The sequence below is a fragment of the Capricornis sumatraensis genome, chromosome 3 (assembly GCF_032405125.1).
Source record: "Capricornis sumatraensis isolate serow.1 chromosome 3, serow.2, whole genome shotgun sequence".
NCBI classification, from domain to species: domain Eukaryota; kingdom Metazoa; phylum Chordata; class Mammalia; order Artiodactyla; family Bovidae; genus Capricornis; species Capricornis sumatraensis.
In genome coordinates, this window is record NC_091071.1 from 51716736 (window position 1) to 51735265 (window position 18530).

General features: G+C 33.4%; 1 protein-coding gene across 1 annotated transcript in view; it reads right to left on the reverse strand.

The window, feature by feature from the left end:
• The window catches only part of COL3A1 (collagen type III alpha 1 chain), a 40131-nt gene extending 25469 nt beyond the window's left edge, over positions 1-14662 (reverse strand). Inside the window, exons 1-5 of the mRNA XM_068968192.1 lie at positions 14490-14662; positions 3839-4041; positions 3547-3597; positions 3011-3124; positions 1628-1711 (exon numbers count right to left, since the gene is read on the reverse strand). Of these exons, the coding sequence (XP_068824293.1) occupies positions 1628-1711; positions 3011-3124; positions 3547-3597; positions 3839-4041; positions 14490-14568 (531 nt within the window). The 5' untranslated portion in view covers positions 14569-14662. The remainder of the gene's footprint in view (positions 1-1627; positions 1712-3010; positions 3125-3546; positions 3598-3838; positions 4042-14489) is intronic.
• Between the last annotated feature and the right edge of the window lie 3868 nt (positions 14663-18530).

Below are 18530 nucleotides of genomic sequence, written 5' to 3' on the forward strand. Positions count from 1 at the left end.
TACCTCATTATGCAGTAACTATTCTTCGATATAATTTATTTTATTAATGTTAAATGAAAATCTCATCACAAAAACATTTTAAATGAAATTCTCTCAGAATCAATAAAAATTATAGGCAAATGTTATAAAACATTGACCTGAGTTCTCCAAAAGGGGCATTCCAAATCTGGAAAAATCTACATAAAATGCTATGAGAATCTTGGCAACATTAAGATGATGCTACAACTAGTGAAGAAGAACACTTTTGCCTGGCAGCCCAACTCAGTGTGGAAAAATATTAATCTGCATACTATAAACACAAGTTTCTAAAAATAATGATGTAAATCAACCCAATATCACTGAGTTGTGTTGATATGAAGATTTAGATGTGTATATAAGACTCACTGTACCTGGGGCAACAATCAATTATAATTATAAATGATTTGTCATTATTCATAAATACAGATTAAATGAAAAATCTTTAGTTTTCTAGCATACTATTTATAAATACTGATAATAAATTTAGAAAATGAGTTCTTAAATTTTATGTTGTAATTTAAAAATAAGTATTAGTTTTTTTTAGCTTTTTTTGTTTGCTTGTTTTTTTAGTAAAAATGGTATGTCTGACTGAAAAATAGGATTCATAATGTGAATGTAGCTGAGAAACACGAGATATGACATTTATATAGTTAATGTAATTATCATTCTGGTTTTAAAAGATACAAAAAATAAAAATAAAACAAAACCCAGGCTCTAAAACTTAAAAATTCTCTTTTTACTTTTTACCTACTAAGCAGCTTTCTGTAAATTATCATTTAGATCTAATAGCTGAGGTTTTATACTTTCTGGTGTTAGAAGTTTTAGAAATACGGGGTCCAATGATCTGGGCAGCAATCCTCCATGATCCCTGGCAATCCAGCTCCATGTCTCATTTACACAGACTTATCTGTTTCTGGCAGTAAAATGATTATCTTCCCTGGCACTGTTCTTTCTAAGAGCTGTTCTTCAAAAAGGATCATTTACATGGGACACCATGCCTCAAGCACGCATGCCCACATTTCAGTGCTTTTTTGCTATTTTCTATCAAAACTCTAGGTCATTTACACTGAAGAAAACCCTTTGGGTACAATGTGAATTGCTACCACTTACAGTAGATGAACTTAACAACTTGATAAATTCTGGAAACATTTGTATTTGATTTCAGGATTTGAAGTAAGATGAACTGTGATAATGGATTGTTATCCTGTGGATTGTCATCTAGATAGGAGCATTTAAATAATGAACAGACATTAAAAGGAGATTCTGAACAACTCAGGTGAAAAAAGAAGAAAAGTGGAAGCAAAAAATAACAAAATTTGGTTAAAACTGGGAAATAGAGTGTAAGACCTACGCATGAAGGCAGGTGTGCTCCCTGGTTGTGTAAAGAAGAAAGGAGTGGCCAAACAGGTGTGAAATGAGTCAGTGAAGAAAAAAATGAATTCGGATAGAAAGATCATGGTAAACCTACCGTTTTCTTTCCCAACCTTAACAAAAATAAGCTATTTTGTACAATTCTGCTGTAACACCGTGTAACTAGAAGAACAACCAGGGTTTAACAGAATGGAAGGCTAAATAATTCTCAGAAATGCCAACAAACACTTGTACATACAGCTGGCCCAGGATAGCCTGCGAGTCCTACTCCTCCTGCTACTCCAGACTTGACATCATATGCTTCGTACTGGGGAGAATAGTTCTGTAGCAAAGAGACCAGATAGATAGGATCATGTTGCTATATAGATCATAGTTCTTTTCAAAAGCATTTAGTAGAAATGCATGCAACATCTATTCATTGATAGAAAGTTTTCTGCATGCCGGAGAGTGTATGTATGATTTAATTATCTTTCTCATTCTCTCTGTAACTTTAGATATTAGATGCCTTACAGAAATACTTGCCTATGCTATGCAAAAATTTTTCAACTAACTGTAAGCAATTTTTTTCTAAATAATTTGTTTTTATATGCTTTTACCAAGCATATCATTTCTAAGTAATATCCACAGCTTTGGAAACATAGGATCATAGATTAAGGCCTTGGGATCAAGTAACCTGACTCTCACTTTGAGCAGAAAAAATGAAGATGTCAAATTACTTGTCCAAAAGTTACTGATACAAGTAAGATTTATATCTCCAGTTTTTGGTTAATGCCTAGCAGATTCACCAAAAAATAGACATCCCCATAGAAAACAAGCCCAAGAATAATGGAAAGGTTTATATTTTTATGGATTGTTTTTGAGATTATTTTATTTCGAATTCTTGGCCTAGCAATGGATTCTGTTTGTTAGTATGATAAGGATAAGTTAGACTCTGTCCTTTGGCTCCTGTTGAATTGATTTTTTTAAAATCTTTTTTTTTTCCCCAACCCACAGTGATTTGTGTATGTGTTTTCTAATTCTTTCTAATTCCATGCAGCAGAAACATTGTCTTATTTATTTATTTGTGTACATGCAGAGTTACATGTAGAGTTTACATGCAGAGATAGTGGGTTGCCATGCTTTCCCAGAGGAGCAGGGTGTGCTCTGAAGCCTGGGCAAGAGAAATTGCCTAGTCTTTTATAATCCTTTTGACCTGAAGTCATTAAGGAGTGTTCATAACTCCTCAACTGCTTTTTGTACAGACTTAAGAGGCTTTACCATGAGGATTATAAGGGGAACAAGGCACAGTTGCAGCACTTCCTAAATTCTCAGGGTTAATTCTTTGGGTAGTTGACTGCTCATTTGTCAAACATAGTGTGTATATTATATGCCTGCTGAGAAGTTGGGAAATTTTGTAAAGATATAGTAGCAATGGCATTAGAATTATGAAGAAAGTGAATTTATTTATAAAACAGGACAGTGCCTAGCACAAACTTAAGCACTAAATAACAATTTGATAAATACATAAAATCAGAGAATAGATATAGGGATGCCACAAAAATGAGATGTAACATAGACTAAAGAAGAGAAAATGAACCAGATAGTTTTAAAAGGGTGATCTTTTAGTCCCAGAATGTATTACCTGGCTACCAGTAGGACATGATTCACAGATTCCAGGAGGGCCGGGAGAACCTGGGGAACCTGGTGATCCTGGAGGACCAGGATCACCATTTCGCCCAGGAATACCAGGAGGACCCTAAAAAAAATAGAGATAAAAATAGAGAAAACACTGAAAAGTCTTAGTGACTTAGAATCATTATCAAATTGTAGCTTCTGTGCTTTATAAGAAATCAATATATGTGATATGTTTTCTTGGGAATCTATACATTTTTAAGCAAATGATGTAAATCATTTCAGTGTAATTTATTCCTTTGTATATTGACCTCTATTTTATTTTTCAAACTGATAAGAGAAGTGAAGACATTAGACAAAGTTTGGGAGATCAAATGCTTACATGCACAGTTACGGATTCTGTTTGAGCTATCATGTGTTACTATTTAAATATGTGGTGCTAAAGGAAATGTATAAATGATAAAAGTTCAAATATGGAAAGGTTATTAGAAGGAAGAAAAAAAAATAACTCATCAAGGAACTAATTTCCTTTCACTGTTTACTTACTGGATCTCCCTTGGGGCCTTGAGGTCCTTGACCATTAGGAGGGCGAGTGGGCTAATAAATGGAAAAGATATAGATTAAACAGAGAAAACTTTTCCATGAAATATGTCCCAATTTCTTACCCTAAATCATATCTAACCCCTGGTTTTAAATCGGAAGGTTCACCTTTTACTGGTAATGCCCATTTGACTCTTTGACATATTACCTTGGTTTCCCTTCTGGCTCCTATGACATAGGAACTACTCATATGTTTAAATAAGAATCATGAATATGTACAGATTTTCTTTAAACTTACAGCTGTTGGAGGCTGTGGGCAAACTGCACAACATTCTCCAAACGGGATTTCAGGGTTGGGGCAGTCTAATTCTTGGTCGTCACATATTATGTCATCACAGAGAACGGATCCTGAGTCGCAGACGCATATTTGGCACGGTTCTGGTTTCCATACATCTCTATCTGCATAGGCCTGACCGAGATGGGAGCATCCTCCGTCAACAGCTGGAAAATGAGAGAGATGGTGTGATATTTCACATTAAAAAAAAATCCAAAAATTAAACTATCAAGAATATTATGTTCTCCCTACATAATTTGCTAAGTAGTCTTAATTAATTATGTAGTAATAATTAAAATACCAAATCTGTTTATTAACATCAAAGTAGCACACCAAGATAAAAGTGCCTTAGGGCCAGTAGATATTTTAATTTTGCTTGTAGTAAGAATTTAACACCAGTGGAAATCCCATGCTCACTTAAGCATTTATTTATTAATTGTGCAATTGAAAAGCAGTTTTTCTAATTGCTATTCTTTGCCTTAGCTAGAGATGGAAGTACTAAATTATAAAGATGGTTCTGTCACTAACTCTGAAGACTTTCTGGATTTTATTAACCTAGTTGAGAAATTCAGGGGAAAACTGAGCTACTCTTGGCAACATAAAACTCTTCCAGATTCCTGGGAAAACCTTAGGAAGTCTCATTGTATGTATTGACCATCACTACTAGCTCTGTTGGGCATTAATAGGTCAATATGATATGCTACAATATATTGCATATCCCGTATGGATGTAAAGTGGTCTCCAAATCACTAAATTTTTTTAAACAAATATTGGCAAGGAATATGTTAAAATAATAGGGAAAAATATGAATCATGACCATGTGTATTTGTGGCTTAAAATGGTCAAAAATTCACTTTGACCAAAATTTTAGACTTGTTTCCTAATTATATGTAGGGTACTGAAATTTCAGTAGCTATTAACAATGAATCGGCTTAAGGGTTGCCAAACTAAAAACTGGTCTCAATTTTTAAAGCAGTGGCTCTGAATTGTGGTTGAATACAACTTTAGCTCTTGAGGGCTACTATGATAACTTGCCAGTAACTGAGTAAATAAATCAGAAGTTACTAAATATCTGCAAAAATTTTTGCAAACGAATCATATACTTGTTCAGTATTTGTGTTTTGTGAAACAGTGAAATTTTATTTTCTCAGAGCCATAATCTTTAAAATGCCTGCTGGAAGAGGCCTGCTTGGGAGAAGGCAAGTAGTTTGAGTACACTTTTTGGTGACTTATGGCCTAAAAGCCTTTGGGAGTATCCTAGATTTTTCTTTCTGGATACTACATACAGACATGAAACAAACCTTTCCAAGTTCCCATTTTTGTATCCTCTCCATACCTGAATTAATTTTAAATATACGGTTGGCCAAAACATTCGTTTGGGTTTTTCCCATGAGATGTTATGGAAAAACCTGAATGAACTTTTTGACCAACCCGATATTTTGGGTTTAGAGGTTTAACTGACTCAGTAAAAATTTAGAAAAAAAGTAGAATTTTAGAAACTATGGACTGTACAGGATCCCTCCATTCCTCATTTCCATCTGTGTGTGTACATACAACTGTAATGATCTTGTGCTACACCTTTGATGGATTCAAGTGGCTTAAAAGTCCATTCTTACATGTTATAATTACCCTATGTGGTTTACAGCTAATAAAAGAAAGCATGATTTTTTTTCATTGTAATTTTAAGTAGGCAAGAAAGAATCTGTTTATTTTAAAGTTATTTTAGTTTCTCCTCCATGTTTGAAACAGATGAGAACATTGGAAAGAAATATTGTCTCAGCTTTAAAGGAGCATTCCTTTACACTTTGTGAGCATAAAAGCTGAATGCCAGAATGCTTACCTAATGTGAATGAAGTAGGCCTATCGAAATGGTGTTTTGAAAGACATGCTTAAGAGAAGTGCAATCTTTTTTCATATTATTTTATGAACAGTAACGATCCAGACATTAAACTTTTTCTCTAAGGAGAACTGACATCTTATACTTAGAATTAAGTACACTGGTTTTCAGAAAAGGTCTGAAAGTTTTGATGAGATGAAAGATTGTTTAATAAAACTGCATGAAATACACTCTTCGGTGTTTACAGTGGCTCCCTTTTCTTAAATGAATTATTTAAAAACTTTCTTTAAATTAGAACTATATGAAGTATTTCAACAGATTGGTTTTAGTTCAAAATTTTTTCTCATTAATAATATGGCTCTCAGGCTTCTCAGCTTCTTTGAAAATATCATTAGTGTACAGAACATTGGCTACAGGTAGCAATATTGTATTGTGTATTTGAAATTTGGTAAAAGAGTAGATTTTAAGTGTTTTCACCACACATACACACAAAGGAAACTTTGTGAGATGCTGGATGTATTAGCTGATCTGATTGTGGTAATCATTTCACAATGTGTAATCATAACAACTCATCATGTTATAACCTTGAAAGGGAAAGTTGCTCAGTGAAAGTCGTCCGACCCTTCACGACCCCATGGACTATACAATCCATGAAATTCTCCAGGTCAGAATACTGGAGTGGCTAGCCTTTCCCTTCTTCAGGGGATCTTCCCAACCCAGGGATCGAACCCAGGTATCCTGCATTGCAGGCAGATTCTTTATCAGCTGAGCCACAAGGGAAGCCCAAGAACAATGGAGCTGGTAGCCTATCCCTTCTCCAGAGGATCTTCCCAACCCAGGAACTGAACAGGGGTCTCCTTCATTGCAAGTGGATTCTTTATCAACTGAGCTATCAAAGAAGTACACCTTAAATATATACAAGTTTATTTGTCATTTACACTTCAATCAAGCTAGGAAAGAAAAAAAAGACACCATCAGTTTATACTAACAATTTTTTTAGCTCTTTGCCTTTGGGTCAAGGTAATCTTTCTGTATTTAACAAAGGGCCTGTGTTATAAAAATTAGGTGCTGGATACTGATGATGTATTAAAGACAAATGAAGATGACAGAGCTAGGGTCAAGCATCTCATATTTTTAATATCTTCTCTTCCTATGTTTATAATCTGCCTTAAAATTAACATAAAAAATTTCCCTTATGTATTCATACTCCTATGTTTGTGTCTCATTGAAGGTATCATCAAACCTAGAAACAGTATTTTCCATTCCCTCTGCAAACCAGTAAACAAATAAGCCTAATATTGATATTTAAATTTGTAAATGAATTTGTTAGAATTGGGGTTAAGCCCAATGTTACATAAATGGAAATTATTTAGTTTTTTGTTTTCAAATTTTATTTGGAGTCATACATGTGTGTTATGCTTTTTATAACATAAAGGTCTCAATATAAAGATTGAGTTAATTTGGTGTACTTTAAAAAAAATATGATTTGTTCTAAACAAAAGAAGAAAGTTGGAATGGTTGAAAAGTAAGAATTAATGCACTTCTAGTTATTGCCATAATTTATCTCTCATCCATTTGAAAGAAATTTGGCTCTCCTGAAGTCAGTTCCTATAGAAACTTATACCCGAATGTCAGACTTTTCTTTACTGTTCTATCTCAGTCACCCTTGTTGAAAGAACAGATAATTTTATGCAGTTCCCTTTAACTTTTCGTTTTGTGTATAACCAAATATGGCTGGCAGTATGTTCTCTTAGAAGTTAAACCTCTTACACAAATATCTCACAGTCCTCAGTTTTAGGACCATAGCCTAGTCGTATGCGAGAAAATCATGCCAGAGTCAAGGAAAAAAAATTGTTTTGCTTTTAAAAGGAATAAAATGCTCTAGTTAGCCACTTACAGTGTTTAGAAATAAAATAGAAAATGGAATTCAGAAACAATAGTCATATCACATTATTCCCTTCTTTTCTAGATATCTAAACTCAGAGAAGCTTTGATGAAAAGAAATGTTACATACTTTTGCAAATATGTTAAAGAAAAGGCAAATAATCTAATTTTTACTACTGCACAAATAGTAGATTTTCCAATTCCCTCCTTTATTGTTACTGCTTAAACTAAGTCTCCCTGTTCCAATGTATACCTAATTTTAAACCCCATCTCTCATGTCACTTCTTGTTTCTGATACAAAAAACAGTCCTGAAATGAATTCTTTGTGGTCACACAACAATGCATTAGACTAAATCATCATCTAAGTTATAAAACAAAATGAAACTAGTGTATGACATAATCCCTTCTTTGCCTCTTTAATTTTCTAGCTCTTTGCTTTGGAACTTTAGAGAAAAATAAAATTGAGTAACATAATCTTACATTTTCAGATGTTCTTAAAAGTTTTCATTTTGTTGTTTTGGTTTCCATTCTTCATGTAAATTTATGCTGATTTGATAAAATTTTACTCTTGTGACTAAACTATAATACACTGTAAGTTATCTTTGTCTTAATTCTAGTTTGGAGTAAAAATTATATGCCAATCAAATTGTTAATTTAGCTTGAGTAGCAAGTTTAGTCTTTTTTCCTCTTCCTTTCTTACTGAATCTTTCTCAGAGAAAAGGTGTTCTTTAATCTGAACATCTAAAAATAACAGATGTGATATGCAAATTATCATAACATTTTCCTGTTACTGTAGAAAGCTGAATATTTTGTAAGTGTGAACAAAAGGAGTTCATATAGTTTTCAACTGAAATATATTTGGCTTTTAAATGATACTGATACTAATGTTTGGAAAACATACATTTTTATTAAATATGTTTTGGCTGCTATTATTAATCAGAATATGTTAGATGAGTTAACAAAAAGGACTGAAAGAAATATCTGTAGATCTATGTAGATGGATAATTTCAATTTTAAAATGGTTTTTGCATGGATAAGGTAGAGTCTTCTTATTCTTATCCCCTACAAAAAAACCAAAGACCAAGAAATTTTATGAATCATTTCTAGATGTTTTCTTGTTTTATTCTTTATAGATATATGATTTTTATGTCTCCAATTAGAAATTTCCTTTAAGATTTTGTCCTGTGAAAAATAAAAATAATTAAAGAATTAGAATTAAGAGTATCATATATCTAACAACCAGCCATTGCATTATAATATAATCTGATTAGTGACAAATTATAAGAATACTGAGTAAAACATATTCTACTTGCATAATTACAGTTAGCAAACATCTTTAAATTTTATGTCTGATGACCAAAATGCTCTTCTTTACTATCCTTATCACTGAATTATGAAGTACTTTAATTTCACCTTCCTTACAGTAATTTTATTTTCCAGTGTTAGTAAAACTCATACTAGGCAGAGTTTGTGTCTGTCTTTCCTGCATTGCAAGCACTGTTCTATACGTGTCCCATTTCTATCCTACGTAATCTTCTCACAAGCCTGCTGAGGTGAGTGCCATCACAATACTCATTTTACAGATAAGGAAGCAGAGATACGCAGACAGGAAGTGATTTCCCCAAGGCTATATGGTAAGAGGTAAAGCTAACATTTGAACCTAGGGAAGGTTTCTCTAAATTTGATATTCTTAGCTACTACATTCTATTCCCTTTCTGTAGTTTCAAGGGCAGGATAGGCTCTGTCCCATTATAATTTCTAAGTCCAGCAAATTTGAAATCAGAATGTAAAAAATCAGGGGTTTCTTTTCTATTTTTTTAAAGGAATAACATTTTTCTACAGAAAATCTTTTCAATCTTTTCAATCTGGCCTCAAAACAAGAAGACACCATCTGGAATTGAATTCTGTTGTTTATTTTCTTCTGAACTTATGAAAACGAGTTTAATCTCCAAGACCACCCTAATGACATCCAGACCACCAACAGGATTAACTGGCACTGGGAACTCAGCATATGTTTTACTGGATACAGAAAACCAGGATCCTATCTGCAGCCACAACAATGAACAGATAAGGCTTATGTATCCATGCAGAAAAAAAATATATATTTAAGATGTCTAAGATTAAGTGGCAGCACATATAGTAACTAAATGAGTCATATTAATGAACTTGTAACTTCATTAAGAGATTCCCTTCTGTATGTGGACACAGATGAACACATCAGGCAGCTCCAGAGAGTTTCTCTGATTTTAATTAACTTGAGAAACAGTCCCTGTTTGCTCTCCTCCACCCCAAATATTATAGAAAACAAAGTTTTGAAAAAATAAATGCCATTTTGCTGAAGCAATAATTTCTTAATCTGACTTTCCAAAGCAAATATAACTTTTAATAGGTCTGGATCCTTTATCTTGAATTTTTACTTCTTTGGGTAACACTAAGTTTTGCACTCTTCTTTGAACTTTTCATTTTTTTCACTAAGATTACATTTTAACGGCAGTTCTTGACCTCAGTCATGGAAAATACAAGGGTTGTATTAGTTAATCTGAAAGGAATCCATCTCTGCTGTGTTTTCATTAGGCGCAGACAGAAATTCTAGTGGTTAATGTAACTTCCCAAACTGCAGTTAACAAATGATTTGTATAAGACTTGCTATCTCGTTTTTTCCATTGTCATCGTGACATGAAACAGGCCAAGTTTCCCTTTTGAAAACTCTAGATATTTGTTATACCACACTACCCCTCTCCTTTCTTTCTTTTTCTGTTTTTTCTTTTAAATGTGGAAAACAACAGCACTGCACTTTTTTTTAAGGAAAACTGTTTTACAAGAAACAGCCCTCTGAGACATTTCCAAAAAGTTATTGTAGACCTGGAAACTTTACAAATGTTCTTCATGTCCAGCAAAGGCAATAACATCTTTCATCTTTAAAACTTTAACTCTTAAGCAATCCACTTTAATCACTTCAAGGTGGTGATACCATTTGATGTTACAAAATGAAAGACTGAGCTGCATAATGTTTGGAACTCTGCGCCAGTCATCCCCCGTGGAAACCATGGGGTTTCAGTAGATGGCGCTCTTCTCCCTGAGTGACTACTCAAAAGTCTTGCATGCAACTCTGTAGGTGCGGAACGGGGACTTTCGTGAGGGTTTTTAATTTCAACTCTACTCCTGGAAAACTCACATCCAACAGTTCTTGATTTTTTATAATGAGCCTGTAGATAAGACATCAACCCAAGAATCTGAATTAGTAAAAAGCACATAACCACAGTCTTTCTTTACCAGAATTGTTTCCGTGGCTTTGCTCTTTTCTCATATAATAGAAAGGTTTAATTTCAGAATTTGGTCAGAATCTGTTTACTTATAGGCATTTAGGTCATCTGATGATGAATACTCCAGAGATGGGAAGAAAATGCAAGGTATCATGAATGAAAAACACAAAATTTTGTATCAGTACTTTATTTACTTGAAATTTATATTTTTACAGAACTGAAGATAATTTCTGGTTAAATTATAAAGGAAGCTCCTATTTAAAAAGTAGATTTAACAATTCAAAGTGTTAGACAGAAAAAATTATCTTTTTTTTTTAACCTTAGAAGTGCATTAACTCATATGTTTTCTAGGACAATATACAATTTTTTACTATCTCCTATGAATGACAGTTAAAAAACAAGAAAATTCAGATACCCTGGATTAAATGTTTGTTTTGTATCCTCTAATTACCTAAGATTTAACAGAATTTTTGTTCTAGTCTTAATCCCTAGTTGTTTCCTAGTTGTGTCATCTTAGCTAAACCACTGAATCTATGTTATATGACTGACACTGATTTATGTGCCCAATTATGTATTCTTTCCTTTTAAAAGTACAGTTGTTTCTAGTGATTTTTATGCTACATTTTTTCAGTAGTTTGGCATGTTTCATTTTAAGGGCAACACAAACTAGAAAACTTGAATGAGATTGATCAGTTATAAATCCTCTCTTAAAGCATAATGGAAATAAGCATAACAGAAAATAGACTCTCAGAACCTGTGGTAAAGAATTGATTCTCTGAGTCTATTTACAGTGGACTTTAATTCTAAAACAATTAAATGCCCACAATTCATTATCACAGTGGAATTATCAGAGTAACAAAATATAAGCTGAAACATTAGAACACTTTTAATTAAAATTTTATTTCCCTGCCCTAATGAATCAATATAAGTAATAATTTTTAATCCTTTTATTTACCAACTAATAAGCTATAACTAAAATACTTATGTCAAATATTCTTAAAAAATCAGAAACTTTACAAATATTCACAAAAATAGTTATATGTTATATGTGTAAATTTATATACTGAATTTTGAAAATGGCCATAACATGCAAGTCCATTTCCTAAGTCTTTGAATAATTACCATGTGTATGTGTGCTTGACAATATTTTATCAGTAACATACCTGTTTTCTTAGCAAAGTAGTATTTAATATTTAAAATTCACAAGTGATATTTTAAAATATCATTCTAAAGTTATGGAATACAGCTGTGTAAAATTTATGTTGGTATTAGTATGCAAATGGTAACTGTCTGTCAGCCACTAGGTGGCGAGTCTTTGTATCAATACTTAAAACTTGGCATGTTTATAAACTACAGGAAATATAAAACAGATCACATTTCTCCACTGGTTCAAGAAAACATGTGAATTAAATAGGACTTTCACAGATTTGTAAAAAGACCAAAATTTTGTAAGGACCTGTTTTATGTTCCAGAAAATTTGTGTGAGTCGACTAGAAGTTCGTGTTTACTAGGGCTGTTCTGTTTCTATCTGGTATTCTCAGGACATTTATAAGAAACCCATACCCCAGAACTGTATATGAGTATTCTCAATGTGTTGAACATTCAACCACCTCCTATAACCTTCCTATAGCTAATCTATCAGAAAGATTTTTTTAAACCTGTAAGAAAAATAAGATATACTATTTTAAAACAATTTTTTTCATGACAAACAAAAACATTAAGCTGAACAAAATCTTTTTCAACTTCTTTTAAGCCTAAAAGCAAAATTTCATGACTATTTATTATATTTTGAAACCAAAGGGAAAATAAAAAGAACTTATGTGATATAAAGATACTGTAGGTATTAGATACTTTTTCCCCTCTAAAGTGGGAATGAGAAGAAAAATAGCCATAATGATTATAAAAGATTGTAACCACCAAGCAACCACAAATATTTTGTCACTCTTTTGAACTAAATGCAAAAGTTTTGTAGTCTTTCCAGTAAATGAGAACTTTGTGATTTTTTCCCCCTGGAAGTTAGGAGAATTTAAGAATTTTTAAAAAGGTAAAAGATTTGATTGAGATGGGGGATGTGGTGGAAGTCATTTGGTATTGTAGCCAAGGACTGGGAGTTGTGACATCTTCTGGGAGGATAGAATGGGGAGGGAAAGAGAGGAGGGAGGAGAGAGAGTTGAGAACTCAAGGGAAGGAAAGGCAGAGGAGACAGGAGAAAGGAAGAGAGGAAAAAGATGGAGGCACATGGAGGACCCTTGGGGATGCGGGAGAGAGTGACAGAGAAAGAGGAGAGGGAAGAGGAGACATGGGCTTGCCTAGGAAGGGGGTGGGGTGGTAAGTGAAGGAAAGACAAGGGGGAGGAGGTCGAAAGAGGCCAAAAGGGGTGGAGAAAGGAAGGGAGAAGAGGAAAAGGAGGAGAAGAAATAAAGGGAACAAAGAATATGGGTGTTTCTTTTCTTTTGTGACCATGGGGTGAATATAACTGAAGCGAGATCATTGGGTGTGTCCCCTTGCTTACATACACAACCTGTGAGGACATTAAAGGCATGATATTAAAATTGAAAAGCTGTTTTCAGACACATGTTCACCAAAGCAGTAGGCTTAAATGTAAACTTTTTTATTATGTGTGTGTAGAAATGTAGATATAAAAACTTCTTGCATCTTCAAATTTAGCACTTAAAGATTTATTTCTATGAAAATTTTAATTCTAATATGTCAGATATTTTCATGACTCTGAGAAGCATGTAAATTAAAAGACGTGTTTTCACACAATGAAATAATGAACCAAACATGGCTTCGAGGAAATTACAACATGAAAATTACTGCTTGCACTTATTAGAATATACAGCAAATCAACTTTTTGAAGTCAAACAGCACTAGCGTCTTTACCTTGTTTGCAGAAAAGTCAAACATTCTATTGAAAATATTTTCATAAATCTTCTCCTTATTAACATAAAAGCACTTAAAATGAAGAACATGCAAAAACACTAGACCCTTAACAATAAAGTATTAGCAAATACATGTTAATCAACTATGTAAGTGCTTGAAAGTGAAAAAAATAGAAATGATGGAACTTCTTTGCAGTTTGAACCTGGTTAAAGAACACTGAAGTTACTGTTGCTATCTTACAGAAATATATTCGGTGATTCTAATAATATATAATATTTCCCTGTAGACTATACTTAAAGCATGCTATTTTTAAATTATCTTATCTTACTGGGTAAACAATGCTTAATACTCTATCCTGACAAAGAACCCAGCATACAAAGGAGAGCATAAAAGTATTACAAGAGACCAATAACTTCAGATTGCTTAGGGAAGCATTCCAAGATGTTAACAATCCAGGAGGGGAACTTTTTAAAGCCGTTTAAAGAGTTTCCAGCGCCGTTAACATGAAAACAAGTTAGTACAAGAACATCTTTTTCTTCAACGACCAGGAGAACTTTTAAATACAGAAATGACAATATTCTCTTTAAGCAAATATAAAAGGCACCATCCTGGTCAGTTCTACATTTCACAGCTGGGAGCTGACAGACAAAATTAGCATTTATGAGGCAGAGTTCCTCTTTCTACCTGTTTGTAAGGAGAAGTAAAGACAAAACCCCCGTGAAGTTTCTTGAAAGCAATACCTACTCACCTTCCTGTTGTGCCAAAATAACAGTGGGATGAAGCAGAGCGAAAAGTAACCAGGTCCCCTTTTGCACAAAGCTCATCATGTCTAAATATCAGACATGAGACTCTTTGTGCAAAAAGGAGAAAAGAAAAGCAGGTCAGAGTAGCACCATCAGTTGTTCCCTGCCCTTCAGCACCGGGCCCGTCATAAAACTCAGCCACTGAGATTCCTGTGCTTTGGCCTTAAATAGGAAAAAGTTTGGCTTCCCTCACTTTCCAGCCCCTTTCTGAAATATGAGAGCAGCACCCATCCCCTTAGCAGTAAAAGAAATGATTAATATGCCTTTTTCCCTTATGGAAGACACAACACACAAAGAAAAATGGCACATCTGGAGTTTGTGTGCATCTGAGTATGTATATGTTTGTTACACATTTTAGTCATGTGTATATTTGCATAACTTAAAATATATATCAAAATGCTCTGCCTTGAGTTTTAATAGAAGAATTACATGTGTATATTTTAAAATAACCCTTCATTAACAGCTGCATAATTTTGAGAAATTGCCTGATGCTCATATTTTGAGCATGACTAATTTGCAACCTTGGTCTTCCTAGATTTTTATCTTGGGATTTTGCCAGAATCCCCCTTAACTCAATTTAAATAGGGAAGTGCAAAAGATTAACTGGAAGAAAAATCTCTGTTTTTCCCTTTCATTCATCCACACACTCTGAGTCCCAGAAATTCAGTTTTAAATAAATGTCAAAAGACTATGTATCTAAGGTATGTTTGAATGACACCTGAAAAGTTAGATGCTTATCTCGAGCTGTTTCTATTTCTCACAAATTTCTTTAGCCAGCCAAAGAGGATTCCTTGTGAGATTTCAAATTTTATGCTGCTTGTAAAAGCTGAAATGGATTTTTCTAGAGGAAAATTTAGCCCTTCATGTCTTGACTGTGTAAGAAACAGAAAGAGAAAGACCTTATCTGTGAAATATCAAAATAGTACCAGAAGTTCTCATTTTATCTGGATTGGTATAAATACTAGTATAAATATTTCCAAATTTAGATTTCCATGTGTCTAATTTCCAGACCATATTACCATAGCTTTTCAATGTGTTTATTTCTGGATGTGGGGAGTAATTTCTAGGTTGTATTTGAAAGAAGGGCAAATACCATTTATAGGTCTTTGATAAATCTTTGCAAGAAAAATATGCTCATCCACAGTACCAAGTTATTTCTAGCAATCAAGATATTTCTTTATACCCCAATCATCAGCCCATAGTTCCTTCATTTATCTCTGTATTCTGGTAGAGCTACTCAATTCTAATCACGATCACCTGCATTTATTTTATTTTTGCCCTGTCAACTTAACCATGCCAACTCCATGCCTGTATGTGCACATAAAATTCCCCCCACGTCACAGCAATTCATGGAAGTAACTCCTCTAATGCCTGGTTCAAAACTTTCTTCCATTAAACTTGTTGTCGTGTTCTTTCTCTTTCTGCCAATTCATGTTACTCAATTTTTACTCAATTCACATAATATCTGCAGAATCCCAGGTTATATCCATGCTATAAGTGAGGAGAGTACTACACAGGCCTCCCTATAGGCCCAGTTACAAAAAGCACACAGATGTTCCAATATGATGACATCATCTGGTGACAGGAAAAGAAAACCAGTTGGACCAATCTCTTGTACATCTTCTGATTTTAAACCAGGGAGTCACCACTTAAAGGAAAAAAAAAGGGTAATGATTGAACAGTCATGAAAACAAGCTCTGCTCTTGGATCATAGAGGACATATTGGGGGAAAAGACTGTTATATCTATCATTCTCTCTCTCAATCATCTTTATTTTATACTTTAAAAAGATCCCCTTGTGTTCAAACCAATTCAGAAACATAGTTAATTTTTTTCCTGGTGTCTTTGACGTGTGAAAAAATACATTATCTGTACACATTATCTTATTATTTTAAATGATCAATAAAAATTGAAATGCATTAAATTTCTTCATTATAATTATAATTGTTTTCTAATATGGAAAAATTTTATATGTTAGTTTTAAAATAATGCTTTTTATGCCTTATTTCAGGCATTACATATATGATTTCTACTGTAATTTTTGTCTTAAAATTCTGTTTGATATCTATTCAAATAAAGTTTTTATACCCATAAGAAAAATCCATGATCAATGTGCTCATCAGAAAAGTTAGCTGATACTTTGTACACACACACACAAATTGTGTTTTAAGATATCCATGAGAGATCCAGAGATAAATCTCATACTCCAAATTTTCTGATTTAGCATTCTTCACTACCTCGAGCATGTTGAGGTCCTGCACCAGGATCCTTTGTAGTCTATGTCTCAGATCCTATTTTTCTTCTTCAAGTCAAAATGTTTTATAATATGGTATCTAGATGGATGTGGATCTCAGTTGGTGTCACGATTGGGTGAAATACATACACTGGTGAATTCTACTGTGCAATCCAGTAGTTGATGTCCTCGTGGTAACCTAGACACACATTTCTTTCTATACATCCCTGATTTCTCTGATATTAGCCAGCTCAAACAGAACATGTCATTTTGCTTTCTGGCTTGCATCTAAAGTTTAACACAAATCTAAACACCCACACCAACTAAAGCACTGATTAATCTGGTTCTCCTTTAACAAAAAAGGGTGACTAGAAAGATGAGGCAAAGCCAGGGTGTGGCAGATTATCAAACAAAAATTCAAATCTTTTCCAGTTCAGTGGAAAACAGAGCTTGGGAGAGATGCATAAGCACAGCTGTGATGAACTCAATAGACCAGTGAATGTCAGCAGTGCTCTCTATAATAGCAATAAGAAAATCAATTACCTGCATCATGAAAAACACATGAAAATCTCTCTGTCTCTCTCACTTGTATTGCTTCATATGTGATTTTCTTCTTTAAGCAAAAGAGATGCATTTTTAATGGACATTTTCTATATGCTGTCAAACCACTATAAAATGCTTAAAATGTATCTGTGGGAAGATTTACCTAAAAATATACTGAATCCATAGCAGGATTGCAGCCTAAAACATGAGAATTTACAATAGAATTGTAAAATACAACATAAATTCTCTTTGCTACTACTCCTAGAGAAGTGGGTCAATGGTGAAATCATGTGTTCCTTTAAAAAGAATTTAAACAAATACTAATATGCATATAGAAGAGCCAAAATGTGATGGCAAATGTCATGCTGCTGTGAAGGACTTGGGCGTAGCTAGGCATAGATTTATCTAAGATTGCGGCTATGAGATTGGTAATGTGATATAACAGGCAAATTTTTGAATGATTGCTATGATCAGTTCTTCAAGACCCTTTAATGTCTTCTTATTTCCTGAAGTACAGTTAATTGTCCCTTTATTTTTGTTCCTATAGAACTGTGTTGATAATCACTTCTTTTTAACACAGAAATTTTACTTTGGTACAGGACTCACATTTCCTTGATGTTTAATAAAATGAAACGTGCTCATTTTGGAAACACTAGTATCTCTGTTCTTATCTTTTTTTTTTTTTTTTAATCTCCTTTGTTGTTTAAGCCTGAGGTCCTGCATTTCTCTCCTTGCATTTTTCAGCTGAAAATTACCCCAAGATTGAACAGAAAGTTCAAAGAGGTTACATGACCCTCAGAATTACTCATTGGAATTGGAATGGGAATTAAATAGCACACTTTCCAATTTTTTTTTCACCATGTTTTCCACTTGAATTAGTCACTGATGTGGTAACAATATTTTTATGCAATTTAGGAACTTGGTGAATACATTTTTTTAAATGAGGAATTGTAAAAAATGGAAAGAAGAGAAAGAGTTGTAGAGTTAATGACCGATTAAAAAGAATATTCTGATTTGGGCTCATCATTAATCTTTAATTTCTGGTGTTGCTGTAACTGTAAAAGTTTTGAGTTAATCCTTATTAATTTATACTGAATGATAGAGTTTAATCTTAGGGCATTCAAGAGAATTTGCATATGTTTTTGTGTTTCTATATGTGCAGTTTTTGTGTATATATACATGAACATATATTTTAAAATATATTCACATAT